This window comes from Hypomesus transpacificus, chromosome 11 (assembly GCF_021917145.1).
Source record: "Hypomesus transpacificus isolate Combined female chromosome 11, fHypTra1, whole genome shotgun sequence".
In the NCBI taxonomy this organism is placed as follows: domain Eukaryota; kingdom Metazoa; phylum Chordata; class Actinopteri; order Osmeriformes; family Osmeridae; genus Hypomesus; species Hypomesus transpacificus.
In genome coordinates this window covers 15,993,344-16,010,843 of record NC_061070.1, presented here as the reverse complement: position 1 = coordinate 16,010,843, position 17,500 = coordinate 15,993,344, and the positions used below count along the sequence as shown (strand labels likewise).

Here is a 17,500-nt window from a genome sequence, read left to right as displayed (position 1 = left end):
TTTTGGACAATACATCTCAGGATAGATATTTTCATCCCTGTATATCTGAACATGTGATTTCCACAGTAGACCTGCAGGAGGCGACTCCTCGAGTAACAATAACCAGACCAGCCTTTTAACCCCTTAGCTATTGCTCTGTTAACTCTATTATTGGATTGTGCAGCTTCCCGCTTAATAACAGGTAACAGGCGCCCTCACGGAGATGTCTCCCGTTTCCAGATTTTTGCTAGAAACTGAGAAAGATATGTTACATTATCTCTATGAAACAAAAATGACAGACCAAATATGTATCTGTTAAAATGAATGCCTAGCAAGCGAGCTGACAAAAAGTTGTCAGCTAAATGTAGCTAAAAATTGTTAGCTAGCTAGCCTACCAAAAGCCAACAAAGTACTGCGAGTGCCATTCGATTGCGGCCGGCTGGGTCAGCCAGCGGAGCAACCAAAGAGCAACTGTACAAGCTCTGATAACGACACAGCTATTTCATGATTGGCCAGACTCACACACACCAACGATGAAAAGTTTTGTGTTTATTCTGACACCTGCCATTCTGCTAATGCTCAAACCGGGACCCAACTTTCAATTTTATTTACTTATTTTGATTTCGTGGAAAGAAAAAAAACGTTTTCAACTCCTCCACCGACTGCAAGCGGCAACTCTCACTGATCGGTCCATCCAGCCACAGGCGATATCGAACATACCTAATCTCATGATCGAGCTGCTTTCCTCGATCATGAGAGGAAGCCTCGATGGTTTCCTTTCTTTAACCATTCAGAAGGATGTGCTGGGACAGGATTTGATTGAAACCATTAAACACAATAATGACCTGACAATGTATAGGGATTATAATAATCCTATTTGATCCTGCACGTGTGTGTGTAGTGAGATCTGACAGACAGACAGACAGACAGACAGGTTCTCCAGGCACTGATCTGGGTTCTTCCCTAACTTGACCAGAACCAGCAGAGAGGACAGAGTCCTGATCCCAGGGGTGACCCTCATTCACATGCTGAGTGTTTCCAACTGCCGAGTGCACAACAGCTAAACTGGTGGAAAAATAGAGATTTTCCAGACTTTCTGATTAATATAACTAATGTGTCTGACTGCAAGTAGGAAAAAAATGTGTCGATGTTATCCTGAAGTAGGTCATTATCCTGTGTGTGTGTGTGTGTTTGAGGGGGCACATAACAATGCCACACATAGCTTCTGGGGTAGTAATGGGAGGGCTTTTTGTTGTTGGGACTGATCCAGACAGGGTGTGACAGGGGAATATGTTTCTACTGTACTGCTTTACTGTGACATCACGAGACAGTCACTTTATAAACTCCCTGAGCTATAGGAAGACCCAGTGTGTGTAGCCTGAGAGTGGAATTTGTGTCCCAGCGTGTTTTTATGTGAGAGCAGAAATAGACCCCTCATTACAGCACAACTACTATTATTACGTTCAGTTTACACCCAGACCACAGCAGTACAAATGACACACTGAGCCCAGATAGTGATCCTACAGTACCAGCCTTAGCCTAGCAGAGCTAACCAAGTCAAAGAGAGACAGGCTACTATATTTGTATAATGTATAGCAAAAGTCCTTAGACTACCATACACTTTGGTTTAGTTTCAGATAAGATCAACAGCATTTCAGCTCTACTTGGCTGACAAACTGGAGGCTCTAGCTAACTCCTCCTTGCCCAGGCCTATAACAGATCAGTGCTAGCTCGCATTAGCCTAATCCCTATAGGGAGTCAGTAGCTATTAGCTCGCTGCTCCCAGCCCAATCCTTCAGTGGGCCCCAACACATGTGGTCTTCATTAGGTCTCCATTGTGTTTGGGTCGGGTTGGGCTGCGTGGTGACGCCATGCCAACAGAAATCACTATCCACTGTCGTCAGCCAGATTGTATTATGGGATGGTTTCCTGGTTTGTAACTCAATACCCCTCGACCACTAACACACACCAGGACTACTAGCTTGACACTGTTCTGAAGCGTTAGCTTCCTGCACGGGTCAGCGTGGTCTTCAGAGTGATGATGTAGAATGTTATGTGATGACTGGGACTGCAGCATCACTGACAGCTCTGCCATCTGGCAACAGAGGGCAGGCTGTCCAACCGGACACTGGCATGGAGGGGACTGGCAAGGGGACCTGGGTCAGTGTGTGTGTGTGTGTGTGTCACTAGCCACACAATCAGCAAAGAAAAGGACACTAGCTCAAAAAGCAAAAAAGCCGTTGCAGATATTGTTTCAGAAAAGTCTCTCCAACGTCTCTCTTGGTGACTAAACATCTCTCCCAGGTCAAGACGTCAGACCACAGTCAGAGTCTGAGAAGAAAAATAAACTTTAGGAGACAGACGCAGCCAAACAACCCCAGAGAACGCAAATAATCTAACCACACTGTGGAGTTCAACCCACCACACCCAGTCTGTCACACAGATACACATAAACAAACACCCAGAATATTTTCAGGTTATGAAATCAGTTGCGTAAACACTGAGTTTAGGAAGACACTGTGAACTGCATTTCCCAGGCTGCACTGTAGGAGGTTGGTAAACAACCCAGGACAACTAGTAGAGAGATGGTAGCAGAAAGGGGGCGAAAAAGATAGAGAAAAAGGGGTATGGAGAGAAAGAAACAGATCAGAACTGAAAGAGAGCATACAAAGAACTACTACTCCCTAATAATTTAGTTCACTACCAGGTTTGCTGCTGAACTCTGAGCGAACCACTACCCCTCTCACTGGTTGTTTCTACAGTTCTACACAGAGAGAGAGAGAGAGAGACAGAGAGAGAGAGAGAGACAGAGAGAGAGAGAGAGAGACAGAGAGAGAGAGAGAGAGACAGAGAGACAGAGAGAGAGAGAGAGATGTTGAAAGAGTGCAAGAGAGACAGTGAGGCAAAGATAACGCCAGCAAAGGGGACAGAGACACAGAGAGATACAGAGCCTGGACACAGGGAGAGACTGACAAGACAAAGACAAAGGGAGAGAAAAGGAGAAATAAGAGATGCCCCCTGCCAGGGAAAGTTCCGGTGAACCTGTGGAGGAGGCAGTGCCCTGACTCAACATTCCCCCTGCGGCCCACAGAGTCACTCTCTGACCTCGCCTGGAGAACATCCTCATCCAGATTCTGTCCAATAACAAACACACAACTGACAAGACAGGACTCACAGGATACACAACTAAATAACAAGCCACACTTGAGACGAGGCTGAAGAAAAACCTTGTTCACAGGCTGGTTAGAAAAAAAAAGACGATGCGATTAAGAACAGGATTGAATGGAAAACGCTGACTTCTCTAAGATTTCCCTCGATACCAATCTGGATAATAACACACTATAGGGAGAGAAGGAGAGAGGCAGAAAAGGAAGGAGCTGAGAGACAGAGACATAGAAGGGCAAACACAATGACCTCACTTTGTAGCCGACATTTATTCCAATCGATTCCTCTCTCTCTCTCAGCACCTTAATAATTGGCCTGCTCCATTAAAGAAGGATAAAAATTCATCTTACTTGACACTCGTGCTGCAATCTGGAGGCTGCCACTTAATTGATCGGCTCAGCCTATTCTACCGGCTGAATGAGGACGGTAAATGCGCGGCCAAGCCGTCGCATCCACCCGCCGGGCCAAATGATCATCGATCGTCGGGTCTTCGTGTAGCGTGCCTGAGAAGCCATGACATCATCAACTGGGGACGGAATCTATTGTGTCATGAAGTACAACTGTCTGAGGTGAGACAGCTAGGAGAGGGGAGAAGAATGGCTGGTTTGCTGACTGACTTGACTGACTGACTGGGTCGCTGGCTGATGACAGTACCAAGACAGACAGTAAGATGCACCAGACCAGTCTACAGTATGCATACTTTACAACTTGCAGCGTAGGACAAAATCAAATTTTTATGAATAAATATGTTTGTAATCTTGCACCAGACTAGTCTATGCATACTTTCCGACGTATAAACCAAAACCATATTGTCCCATGATGTTCTACTGTGCTGGAATGTATGCATGCGCTGCATTGGAATGGATGCAGTCATAACAAACTCAAATTGCTAGTGGAATAGGACCAATTAACACTGTCAGGGAGCCAAAACTGAATACAGAGATACAGCTCTGCTTTGCCTTTATGCTTTACCGTCTAGAATCAAAACAAGTATTCAATCACTCTGGTCCCACGATGATGATGTCACCCGAGCACACAGTCAGTCACTGATGACCTCTACAGTAGAGTGTCTCAACTCTGGGGAAAACAGGGAAGGCATGACTCATATGAAAACACAGTTCCACGTGTGTCTCATCATCGGAGGATTAACTCACTCTGTGGACAGATGGCCATCCACTGCGTCTTCTCCCCACCCATCCACACACACACGCATGCGTACACACACACGCATGCGTACACACACGTGAATGTGTGTACACACACAAACAGCCCAGCATAGCCTGCTATGACAAGTTCACTGTGCAGAAACACTAAGCTGCATCATCATCAGAGCACACTGCCTAAAGCTTAAATACACAATAACACACAGACACACACACACACACACACAAAAGAGACACATGTTTGGTGATGTAAGAGGTCCCTCCCATGTGTTCAGACAACGAAACTATGTAGCTGAGCTTTGCCTGATGTGAAAATCAGCCAGACTGCTTCCTCCTGGGTCCCATGCAAACAGCCTGTCTCCATCTGACGGATCCCAGCCTCGTGTCACTCAGGGCTGGGTGCAGCTTTCCCTGAGGCTGGGGCCCAGCGGGCCTCGCTAGCCGACGGCATCACACAAGCATTTCCCATCCGTCTTACTGTGGAGGGTCAGTCAAGTCTACCAGGCAGCCGTCTGTGTCTTCATAGCAGTCTTCTGATTACAAATCTACTGTGCCATTCATCTATCAGCATCAGATTCAACACGGGGCAATATTCATTTGGATTCCCCCAGTCTTCACTCCCCCCCCCGCGGTTTCATTTCCAGACAGTGGGGGTTGTTGTCCACACTGAGGCTGGTGATATTGATATTGACGGGCTGTTTAATATCTGGTGAGTTTACTGACAGACCCATAAGGGTGCGAATAACACACACGACTTTCAGCCGTCCAACGCCATGAGAGAATCCATCAAGTGTCATCAAGGTGGACTGAACCCATTGGTCAATCCCTTTTCCATCCCTACATTTTAAGTCAGGGGGCATTTCGGCTGGCTGGGAGCTGGTATGGGGAGATGGGGGGGGGTGCTGGTGTGCTGGTGGTGCGATAACCCTCACATCGCTCCGTCAGAGACGTTCAGAGGCAGGAAGGTTCAGAGGCAGGAAGGTTTAGAGGCAGGAAGATTCAGAGGCAGGAAGGTTCAGAGGCAGGAACATTCAGAGGCAGGAAGGTTCAGAGGCAGGAAGGTTCAGAGGCAGGAACATTCAGAGGCAGGAAGGTTCAGAGGCAGGAAGGTTCAGAGGCAGGAATGTTCAGAGGCAGGAAGGTTCAGAGACAGGAATGTTCAGAGGCAGGAAGGTTCAGAGGCAGGAAGGTTCAGAGGCAGGAATGTTCAGAGGCAGGAACAAGTGAGAGAATAGATGGAAGGCAAAGCTACAACAGCAGCAACTCGTTCAGGCTCCTCCGCTCGCTCGGTTTCCATAGCAGTAGACTCCTGTCAGGGAGACAGGGCGAACAGTCCAAGCAGACAAAGGCCTGGTAGCTGAAGGACACATGAAGGCTAGACGGGACTGCTTTCAGGCGGGGCTGTCTCTACCGCTTGATGTGTTGGGAGCTAGAAAACGGTTAAATAGACTTTCTGTCTGTTTCAGTGTTGTGCGGAGCATCATCTTGGCTCCTAATAAACCCTGTTTAAACGGCAATTGACAAGCTGCTACTGTTTTAGAATTGTTCTACCTTCCCCAGTGTTCTACCATCCTGCTTTGGAGTGACATTGCCCATGATGAGCTGGTGTCAGAGCTGATGCTGTCTTTGTTGTCTGAAGAGCCCATTTTGAAGGCCTCCACAAAGCTGTTAAGAAAGCAGTTCTGTTGAATCGTTTTCAGTTGGCTTCTTGAATCCCCCACTCTTGGTTCAGTGCCAGACTCCTGTAGCTGTTCAAAGATATTGACTTGCAATGTTTGATCATATCAGAGGGCATGGGGGTACCCAAGTACTATATTTGAGGATACCAAGAAACAAGTGCACTCGGAATGTCTTTATTGGGAACGGAAGTTCTAGAAGAATCTAATTAGGAGGGATTTTAAATGTGGCCTGTTAAGAGGGAGAGAGTTTATGGGTCGCCACATCAGAAGTGTACTTTGTAACAACACCGCGCGTTATTATTACCAGTCTATACGCTCGACGCCATTTCAAATCGAGCGAGAAAAAACACATTCACTGCCTGTGGCAATTTTATCTTTAAACTGTTTACTCGGTGACCACAAAAAACGACTGTAGTTTCTGTAGTTCACCAAGGCATGAGCAGAGTAAAAAGAAAAGAGAGACAGTTTACATGTACAGTAAGGACGCAGGTTTACATAGTCATTTAGCCATTTAGCAGACGCTCTTATCCAGAGCGACTTACAGGGACATTCCCCCCCGAGGCAAGTAGGGTGAAGTGCCTTGACCAAGGACACAACGTCATTTTGCGCGGCCGGGAATCGAACTGTCAACCTTCTGATTAATAGCCCGATTTCCTAACCGCTCAGCCATCTGACCCCAGGGTGAATCACACTTCAACTTGCTGCCAATCACAATAACTCACGACTGGATATGGAATATTTCAAGTGAAGACAAGATACTAACAAAGTGCACTTCTGCAGAGTCATCTTTCACTCACCAAGATATTTCAACAACTTCCCCTTGACCTCCTGAGTGTGGAAAGCACACAAGCAAACAGGGCTTGGCCTCTGAAGGCATCGCTGCTAGGCCGCGAGCCTCTTTGTATTTGGAAACAGTGATGCGGTTTGTTGGTGTGAATAATTGATGTATAGGTTAACTGCAGGATATGATCTCTCTGGCTGCTCCTGGTTGCTTCAGAAAAAAAGACAGTGAAACAGATAGAGATCTTGTAAGACACGGTAAGAGAGAGAGACACAGAACGAGAATGTGGGTGAAATAGACCGACTGAGAAAGACACACAGACAGAGACACACAGACAAATAAGAGAGGCAGACAGCCAAGAAGAGGCACAAGGCAGCAGCCACAGAGCAATAAAAGCACAGATAACAAAATCAATGACACAAACACAGCCAGCTGGTCCAAGTCTGCCAAACTCTGAAATTTCCCTCCTGACATTGTGGTTGCCAGCCAGGCTGGGGCTGGAGATACCCCGCCACAGAACCACTCAGGCAACAGAAAAGGACCAACCACTTCATCTCAAGTAGGCCTACACAATTGAGAAAGATTGGAGTCGATACAACTCGACAAATTTGGTGGGCAGAGATGGCTGAGCGGTTAGGGAGTCGGGCTATTAATCAGAAGGTTGCCGGTTCGATTCCCGACTGTGCCAAATGACGATGTGTCCTTGGGCAAGGCACTTCACCCTACTTGCGAGAGCACCCATTCTCTCAGGGAGAATGTCCCTGTACTTACTGTAAGTTGCTTTGGATAAGAATGTCTGCTAAATGACTAAATGAAAATGTAAATTCGGCTGGTTGACCATTTTTGGTCATTTATGTGCGTTTCACAGATCAGACCTCCAGGCACAAAGCCTGGGAACCAGATTAATCTACCAGCTCATGTTTGATCTGCTCTGACAGATGGGTTTGGCCACGCTCCCATTCAAACTGATTTCCCTTCAACCAGAGTCAGGTCGGGTCAATCACAACCGTTCATCTGAAATGGGGAAGGTTTAACACACTGACTGTAATGAAGACCGTCATTGTGGCATTTTAGTAAAACAACCAATGTGACGTTTCATTGCTCGAATTGTTGTATCTATCCAACTGCGTCCAGTGGACTTTTGATCTGCACAGCCCTTAGATAACGCCCCTTGAAAATGGAGAAAGTGAACTGAGGGGTCCCAGACCCATTCGCAATATGCCAGGCACAGACCATACGCCATTTTTCTCTTGCCCATAACTGGCACACGTGGCATTGAGACACCTTTCTGATTATGCGGTCTCTCTTAGGTGGGTGGGTGGGGGGGGGGGGGGGGGGGGGGGGGGGGGCGTTGACAGATGCTGTGGGAGAGAACATGGCAGGATGATGGAGGTTGTGAATCACCTGATCTCCCTCAGATAGCACAGGGGAGGTGTTCCTCTTTACCACCCATGATCAATCACACTGGATCATGCTGAGGTCAGCAGTTTCACATGTAGGCCAACTCCACACCTCAAATATAAATCAAACCCCCTGGGATTCAGTCCAGCGCAAAGGTAAAAACAAGGCACGGAGGCACGGCACACGTTAGTCAATTACAGAGGGCATTGTTCACCACATTGCTCCTACCATTCCTCCTTAATCAATAAATACACTTTAAATGAGCAGCATCAATAATGGATGGACAAAATCAGCCTTTCGTTTTAAAATGTGTCTGTTGATATTACAAAACCGTTTCCTATGGACGGTGGCAGAACTATCTGATTAGGAAATCTATATGGTTCCCCAGAGAGGATTAAGAGGACTGAGCCCATCCTTCGGCGGAATCACACAGGATCACGGCTTGTGGTCAACAATGATAACAAAGACACCGTAAAGGACGGCGTGTCGCAAGGATATGTAGAACAAAAGATAACACTGACATGCTTGCAATTCCTTCAGACCAGCTACAATTTCGGAAGAAACAGAAACGATGACAGTATCGTATGGTGGAAAGAGTATGTGAGCTTATGTCAACTTACAAAAAAAGAACAGTTCTTTGTCACAGATGTGTCGTGGTGTGAAAGTGACTTACTTGAATCTTCCCTGACAATGTTGACATTGGTCTCCGACCCAGCCTTGGTCACAGACGCAGGTACCATTGACACATTTCCCAGAGAAGCAGTTTTTGTCGCATGTTTTCGACGTCGAGGCTTCCGTGAAGAGCACCAAGTAAAGTATAAGGAATGCCACCAAACATCTTCTGACATTGTGGGGTCCAGTAATTAAAAACTTTGTTAAAGTGCATAGATCCATAATTCCTCCATCCCTACCCATTGTGGAATTGCGGCGTTATTCTTAGGAGTTGGCTCCCTTACTTCTAGGTGGATTGACTATAATAAAATGTCTCGTTTTAGGTGGTAAATAAACAGTTGGCGGGGTGAACTAATCATGCCTTTAGATGGTGCACTGTTTAGCAATGTCCAATAGTCTATCCAGCGCTGTTAAAAGTCGACAACGGGATGACTAAACACGAAACAGTCGTGTGCACGCGCCTGCAAATTGTAGCAGATGACATCTCTTTCTAACGTACACAACAAAAAGGCTGCAACCATTTACAACCATAATATTATCGAGGAAAGGCAAATATCGTTGTTACTAGCCCAAACAAAGCCACTGATGACATACTTTCAGGGTAGGTCTGAAATGCTTCTAACATACTTTATCACCACTATGGTGATAGAAGATCATGCAGTAATCCGTGTCTCCACTTCCACTGGTAACAGAATGGTTCGAAGCTCGGGACAACAGAGCACAAACAATAAACAGTCCAAGTTTGCCCCCAGCTCGTGCTCTATCTCCACGTTTAGGTTTTTCGACAATTTGGTAAAGACGAGGGTGTGCTGTTTGTGCAATGCTGTTGTAATCCTTCATCCCAGGCCGTCAGAGACTGCGATATCCACGGAGGAAGAACAGCATCCCCCTCCCGCTCCCGCTAGCGTGATGATGCTCTCGCGTTCGGCTCGCTCACAGCTGGTTCCTGACTGGCGAAACTCCTGCGCTCTGCTCTGAGCATGAGCAGTAAAAACTACACATTTAAAGGGACAGCACAGAATGCTCTTGTTGAATGGACGGAACGGAAAACAAGACAAGTCTTCGTTATGATAGAATACTCCCACCACATATTACATTCACTGTCTCAGTCTTTGCCCGAACCTAATGGAAGAGGATTCAAGGGCTTTGGCACACGTACGCACGCACACACACTACTCTGAAAACAGTATTATAATTCATGTAATGATAACGCCCCATAACACACACCAACATACACACAGGAACTGGTTCACAGGAACATCATTCATTTAATTAATGATTATATTTTTGTCTTTCAGGAATGGTTATCCTGGGAATGTGTTAAATATGCCATTGACCAGATATAAAAAGGTATGTCTGATAGTGTAAAATACACCTGTACCTCCTGTCGCCTAAACCCACATAAACAGTAGGAAACCATTTCTCTATCTTCCCTGGAATAACATTATATTTTTACAATTTTTTTAATTGTTAATGATTATAGGTTCGATGGACTTGTTTACTGGTGGCTTGGGGGATTATTTTGCTCGTTGGCGCCCTCACATGTTCATAAAGCCACACTGCAGGTCACACTTTTACAGTTTTGCCAGTCACACAAACACTCTACATCTGACCCCTGTGACTTTTATTCAGGTCACATAAAAGCCAAACAGGATACATAACATTTGCTAAAGTCTCAGAGGCAATAGTTAAATAGTGTTGAAAATAATTGGGTCAACAAAATCATTTACCGTTATACAGTAGCTCTCATTTTGGTCTTCTCGGTTGTGCTGTTGCAGAAGAGCCATGATAGCTGAGGATGAAAATGCTTTTTACTCTGCTCTAGGACTCCTAGCATCCCAGTGGGATGAGGTCATCTGTTCATAGACCTCTGCTGCCTATATATGGACAGGAGGAGGAGAGTGGAGAGGTTAAGGGGAAGAGAGGAGAAGAGAGAAGAGGGGAGAGGAGAGAAGGGAAAGGGAGAAGGGAGAGGACGGGAGGAGAGGAAAGGAGAAGAGAAACAAAGAGAAGAGACGATAAGGGAGGATAATGGAGTTACAGGAAAGTTTCTGTGGTTTTAGTTCAAATCAGGTTCTCTGAGCTGTTTTGCGGATAATGTTAACAAAAGCATGCATCGTAAAATCCTTGGATATTTCCATTTTAGACCATGATGCAACCCAGCCAGCCACAGTACTGCCTCCCACATCCTCAGTGTCTCTCCACAGATAAATATTTATTTTCCTCCTCATAACAACATCAGGACGTGAGCAAGCGTCCTTGTACTGCATGACTCCACTCACGGTTACTGTAAGACAGGTTGTGAACCTTAAAAAAAAATCCTTTCTATTTTTTAGAGAATGTTTGTTCAACCTAAAGTCTTTTGTGAACCTTAAAAAACTTTTGGGGGATTGAGGTTGTCTCTACACTTTAGTTTGCCAACCCTGGACGGACTTATACACACAGAACAATATCTGTGAATAAAAACAGAGTTAGATCACAGCAGTGATTGAAATCTTAATGATCTATAACAAACCACTAATTCAGTTTCCCTGCACATGATCAAACCACCACATTCACAACTGAAGCATATGATGCACTGACAAGCTGTGTCCACTAGATGTCCTCAAATTACAGAGGTTCCCCAGACAGGAAGACAGTGATGATGCAAGAATACATTTTTACCACCTACGCCTTCATCCACAACTAACCCCAGTAGAACAAGTGTAAGGTGGTTTAGGATGGTGCTGTGAAAACTCTCTCCTGATTAAGGTGGCAACATTTTACAAGAGTCTTTAACTTCCAACAGGACATATTGACTGGTTACATTGATTACAATCATTGAACAATAATCCAGTCAACAGGAAGGAGAGGACAATTATGTATGAACCATAGCCTATAGGAATGCATTGCCAATACCTAGTCCAGGGGGATAGAAATAGGAGGCCACGGTTGCTACAGTACGTTTAGATTTAAGACTGCAGATGTATTAGAGATAGGTTTCTTTGTAGGCCAGCTGCTAAGACGCTGGCCTTGTTACCTCCCAGTCTGACACCACCCCTTTTCTGTCTAAGTGGGCCCTGTGGACCAAGGAGCAGAGGAGAGAAAAACACAACCAGCAAAGACCAGTACCACCTCTGAAAAAGACTCATTAGTCATGCTACTACACTCAAACTGTCATTTTCTTTTAGCTCATGTCAAATTTCGACGATAATTGGATGAGCATCTTAAACAAGTGCAAACTTAGAACAAGCTGTTGGTGGACTGTGATGTATTATAGGTGAACACAACTAAAACTGGAAGCAAGTGTAATCAGAACGTATGTAACTTTTGCATTGTTTTTTTTTATCTTCGTGTCAGGTTGGGCACAAAACAGTTAATGGAATTTTCTTCCATCCTGCCCAAGCCATCAGGGACACAATGTCAATTAACCTTGTTTAATTCAAAGCTAGGAGTCTGAGTAGATATGGGGCACACTGTTATAAATTTAATTAATCCCAGAGCTCAAGTCTGGGCTAGATTCTGTGCATTTAATAAACCATTAGAACTGACTGCAGCTACCTGGAGCAGAGCATAAATGGAGGTAAGGTACTTTTGTTCAACACAGCATGATTGTTTTTGTGGATATTGATTTTGGCAGACACATTTGGCTGAGAAATTGATGGGTGTCTCACTAGAGGTTAAATGGATTGTAGTGCTTAATCATGGTGCCTCTATTTTTTGGGGGGTTTTGAGCTCAAAATTGTTGAGTTCTTTGGTCTGTCCACTTCCAAGATTAAATGGAGAGCCTGTGGAATGATGAAATCAAATTCGGTTAGAATTCGGTTAGAATTTGACCCATAGAGGGAAAATACTTATTATGTACCTGTCTGCTTCTGAAAATGATTACAATTCAGACATAAAATCATAATCTACAGTCTGGGAAGTTAGGATTAGAACATGATATGTGCACAACTGGAACAGACTTGACCAACAGCATGATTATAACTCTGCAGAGCAACACGATGCAGCAATCAGTAAGGAACCTGTATATAATGTTGTATATGTTGTGTGTCCTGACACACACTATAAGAAATTCATATTGCATTGTACATTCAAGATGTTACTTAAAGGGAAAAACACAATTTTAAGGTATTTATTTATTTATTTATTTATCTAAAGACAACCATTATGGCTTGTACTACAATGGATATTCCCCAGATTGTTTTACTATTCCACCATGAGATGCTGATCTCTGCTTCTGAGTTTGTTGCCGTTCTCGAATATATCCCAGACAGATCCTTACCGTCTAATCCCAGCCATTTTGTCCCTTCACAATGGTGACAGTGTATTTTCTCACCTTTGAAGGTTTAATCCCTCAGTGCCTCTACAAGGCTTGAAAGGAGCAATTAGGGGATCCAACCTTCTAATCTTTACCTCAACACTTTGAAGTCGTACCTTGGTCTCTTCAAAGAGCTCCCTCGGAGCCTGACTAGCTAAATGTCAGCTGGTGCTGTCTGCCAAAGGTCAACTCCAATGACATGACTTCCAGGAACAACGGATGTTCCTGACAATTAAGTTTAAAGTCCACAAAGCAGAGAACACGTTACATGAATTGCACCTGGAAAAGGGATTGTTCACGATGAATTCACGATATTTTGCAGTAGCAGAAACTACTCTCTTCGGAGTGTATCCCTCTTCCATTAGGCTCTGATGCCCGCCTTATCTGTAATCTGTGGCTGAACTCCAGTCCAGACAATAAACCACAGAAAGAAGGTCAGCCCAGATGGGGATGCAGTCCAAAGAAATTGCCTGAATTCTGCATTCTGCATGCAGTCGGAGCCCCGATCCGCGTGATAGTTTCCTTGAAACGCGTGTGAGTGGAATACTGTGGGAGTCTCTGGACTTCAGCTAGGACTTGATGGCTCTGAGACCTGCTTTTCCTAGAAACTGTACTGATCACTGCTGTGACTCAGCTACACATGACAGACTGTGCCAAGCAGCCCAATCTTTAACACCCGGATGTTGTGTACTATTTTAAAAGTGTAACTGATGGTGTGGTACACCAATTAACCTGATTTAACAGGCACCTGTAGAGAGAGATCTAGGATTGGAAAGCTCCAGAAATAAAGTATGTTTGTGTACGTGTTTAATTTGTTAGCCAACAGCAGTATTTGTCTTACTGGATGGTGGATTGGAAAGGCACCATTCCTTCCTTGTAATGAGAGGCTTTGGATGCTAATGAGAGACTGTACTCTGTGTGGCTCCTCTGACACGCTCGGAGGTGAGTGGAGGGAACTGCAGCCCCACTGCGCCACTCCACTCTGCTCAGCTGTGTGTGTGTGTGTGTTTGTGTGTGCGTGAGTGGCACCTCCTACAGCCAGGGATATTCCTCCCGCTTTTACACTGCACAGGAGCAAGAAGGGGGAGGAAGAGGGGTAGGTGTAGAGAATGAGAGTGGAAGACATCATGAGCGAGGGGAGAAGCAGAGTGGACAGAGCAAAAGATAAAGAAAGAGACATTAAAAGGGTGACAGACAGGAAGAAGGAGTGGTTGAGTAAGAGACATAGTGTGTGTGTGTATGTGTGTGAGTGATTCAGATGGCAGCTTCCCTCCCTCCCTCCTTCCTTCTCTCCCTCCCTCCCTCCCCCTTTCTCTCTCTGTCTCTCTGTCTCTCTGTCTCTCTCTCTCTCTCTCACCCTCTCTCGCCCTCCCTCCCTCCTCTTTGACAGTAGTGTGGCTGATTCCACTGGTGTCTGATTCAGACGAGGGTCTCCTCTTCTCTCTGTCTCTCCTCTCCATCTCTCCTTCCAACACAAGGCTGCCTCAGCGTCACACACACACACACCACACACACCACACACCACACAGAATCCCTGAGTCAGTCCCAGTCCCAGTCTCTGCCAGCGTGGAGCCTCAGCTCCCAGGGGTCTGAGTGGGGAAGATCGAAGCGGATCCGGGCTTTTCTCCAGGATCCCCCAGGAGGGTCTCCAGGGTGACCCTTCCACCCAGGCCAGGATGGAGGTGCGCTCAGCCGGACGGCTGCACTCAGGGGGCTTCAACCAGCTAGCAGCGCCGGTGGCTGGATCAGTGGGTCGCCCGGTGGGGAGCGCTATCTACAGCACAGTTCAACAGCAGGACTATTCTGCCAGCGTGTGGCTTCGCAGGAAGGACAAACTGGAACACGTACGTAGGCCGGCAGACTGAGTGACTGAGAGGGAGGACAGTGCTCTCTATAAAGTTACTGTACAAAACTTCCAAAAGGATCAATATTTGTTTCAAACTAAGACAGCTCTGGGCTTTACGTGCCATTGCATAGTTTGGGTGGATGCTTGTTTGGTAATTGCAGTAAAAATGAAAGACATTCTTCTAAATATTGATTGATGTTGTGTATGAGTGTTTGGTGGTGCAGTGCTAGTGCCTGTACACGTTTCTGTGTGTTTGGTCTCCGGTAGTGAGTTGCTCTGTTGTGCTTTCTGAGGTAGTGTAATGGGAATGCCTGTCTGAGAATGGCTATTGACCGTAGACCGGTTGCTGGTCTGTAAAGTGCCGGTATGTTCTGTCATAAATCATGTCATTCTCCTACTGTGGTCGGCTCTTCCTTCCAGATTCAACATGAGACTCTTTCTTTAAACAAACACAGACGCCTAAATTAAACCTAGGAAAATTCACACGAACAGCTGTGCATGTTGAAGTTTTACTGTGGGTCTTCACAGTGTGGCCAGTGGTTCGTGACAGAGTTAAATATTTCCTGTAATGAGAGGGAAATGCTGTGCCTTCCTGGTGCTGAGACAGTCTCTTTCCATTCACACCCTCTCTACACGTCCAAGAAGAAGAGAATTAATCAGTCCGCACAACACACACAGACACACACACACACAGGCCTGGCAGTATCAGTCCTGCTCTGACTAATGTCTGCACACACATTCACTTCCTCTCACACACTCACACACACACACACCTCGCCCACGGACGAGCACTCATGCACTCATGAACCAATTTCATGGTTTAATGATGCTCTTCCGCTCATGTTATTTGGGAAAGTTCATGCAACTCTTTAAAGAGTATTGTCCCATTTCAAAGTGATGTTTTAAAGAAGTCATCAATTCAAAGTAATGACTAGAGATGTAGTCGTAGCTTTAAACACCCATGACAGGGGACTACTTCAAATGCGTCTCAACAATGTCATGCCCAGTAGGCGGCTGGCAGAGGGAGGCTTATTGCTTTTCATCTGTTTCCAGAGAAATAAGAGCTGATCCAGCTGTGAGGACTCCCAGGTGAAGCTGATCCACAGTTCCATCTTATTGGCTTCCTCCCAGCTGACCTCTCCTCATATTAAACCTTTCTCCTAAAACTGTTTTAAAGAGTGACGAGAAGAAAATGAGATGAAATCAGGCCTTATTGCTTTTCTATTGGGGGAAGAGTCGATCCTTCACCTCAATCCCTTTTCTTCCGGTTTATTCTAAAGGCAGCACAGAGCTACATTATTTGATGTTGGCTGACATTTGTAAAATGCATTTAATGATATTTCCTCACTGCACACTAATCCGATTATATGACTGTTTTCTCATTTGACACGTGACATGTTTCCCCATTAGTAACTGGATATGCCTTTGATCTTGAGTCTCTTGAGTGCTGTCTGCTCAATTCGAGCACAACATGTCAGTTTCCCATCAGGGTGAAGTGCAATTGGGTGATCGTGTTTGTTTCTCAGGCATCTCATTGGCTAATTAATGATCAATGAGTAGAGTTACCCATACCCAGAGGGTCTGTCTTCCTCTGTGGTTTTGACAGACACCCCGAGTCAAGGGAACCAATAGGAATCAAGCGTGGAATTTGGCTTTACGCCTGGTTTCACTTGCCCATCTCATTAGTGTCTGAAGGAGATAAACGAATGGTTTTTACCAGGCATACTAAAACACCTTCTCTCTCTGCAAGCCTCAGCAGCAGCCTGTTAATGAACGTAAATAACCATTAACATTTGACTCCCTGATTTTACATTCAAACTTCCCCTGACATACGGAACAGACATGATACTTGCCATGATTCCTTAAATGAAACATGAGGAACACAGTAGCTGTGCGTGTGATTTATGGGATACTTTAGGAGGATTGGGTTATAGTGCCAGCCAGGGCACCCTTCCAGATGCAGTCAAACCCAGCTAGGTGAGTGCCAAAGCAGAACATTCGAGAAAGAGAGAGAGAGGTGGGGGGGGGGAGAGAGAGACTTTAGAGGACACACTGGCATGAATCTGTGGACTATCTTGATCTATGGTGCAGGACTTTCGTAGCAGATCATTATCCCCTTGTGGTCAGCAGATGGCGCTGTTGTCTTTACTAACCACATGAGACACTGTGTTTTGCTGCTTTGTATGTTGTATGTTTCCTATAGTGTGTGAGAGTGTGTGTGTGTGTGTGTGTGTGTGTGTGTGTGTGTGTGTCTGTGTGTGCATATACATGCATGTGTGACAGAGTGTTTGTGTGTGTGCAGCATGTGTGTGTGTGCAGCATGTGTGTGTGTGTGTGTGTGCAGGGTTAGGCACATGTGTGTTGTTGCCCTCTGCAGCCCTTCTGAGCATGGCTGCCACCCCATTTCTCTCCCTCACACACGGAGGAGTGAACAACACCAACAAAAACAAGAACATTTCTCATTACTCACTGCTGATTAAGCAAGCCTCCTCAGAACCCTTGGATGCGGGCCTA

At 45.6% G+C, this 17,500-nt stretch overlaps 1 protein-coding gene across 1 annotated transcript in view; it reads right to left on the bottom strand.

The window, feature by feature from the left end:
- Nucleotides 1-9,794, bottom strand: part of LOC124473777 (attractin-like protein 1) — a 17,929-nt gene extending 8,135 nt beyond the window's left edge. The window contains exon 1 of the mRNA XM_047029452.1: nt 8,842-9,794. Coding sequence (XP_046885408.1) covers nt 8,842-9,083 — 242 coding nt within the window. The 5' untranslated portion in view covers nt 9,084-9,794. The remainder of the gene's footprint in view (nt 1-8,841) is intronic.
- Nucleotides 9,795-17,500: the final 7,706 nt, after the last annotated feature.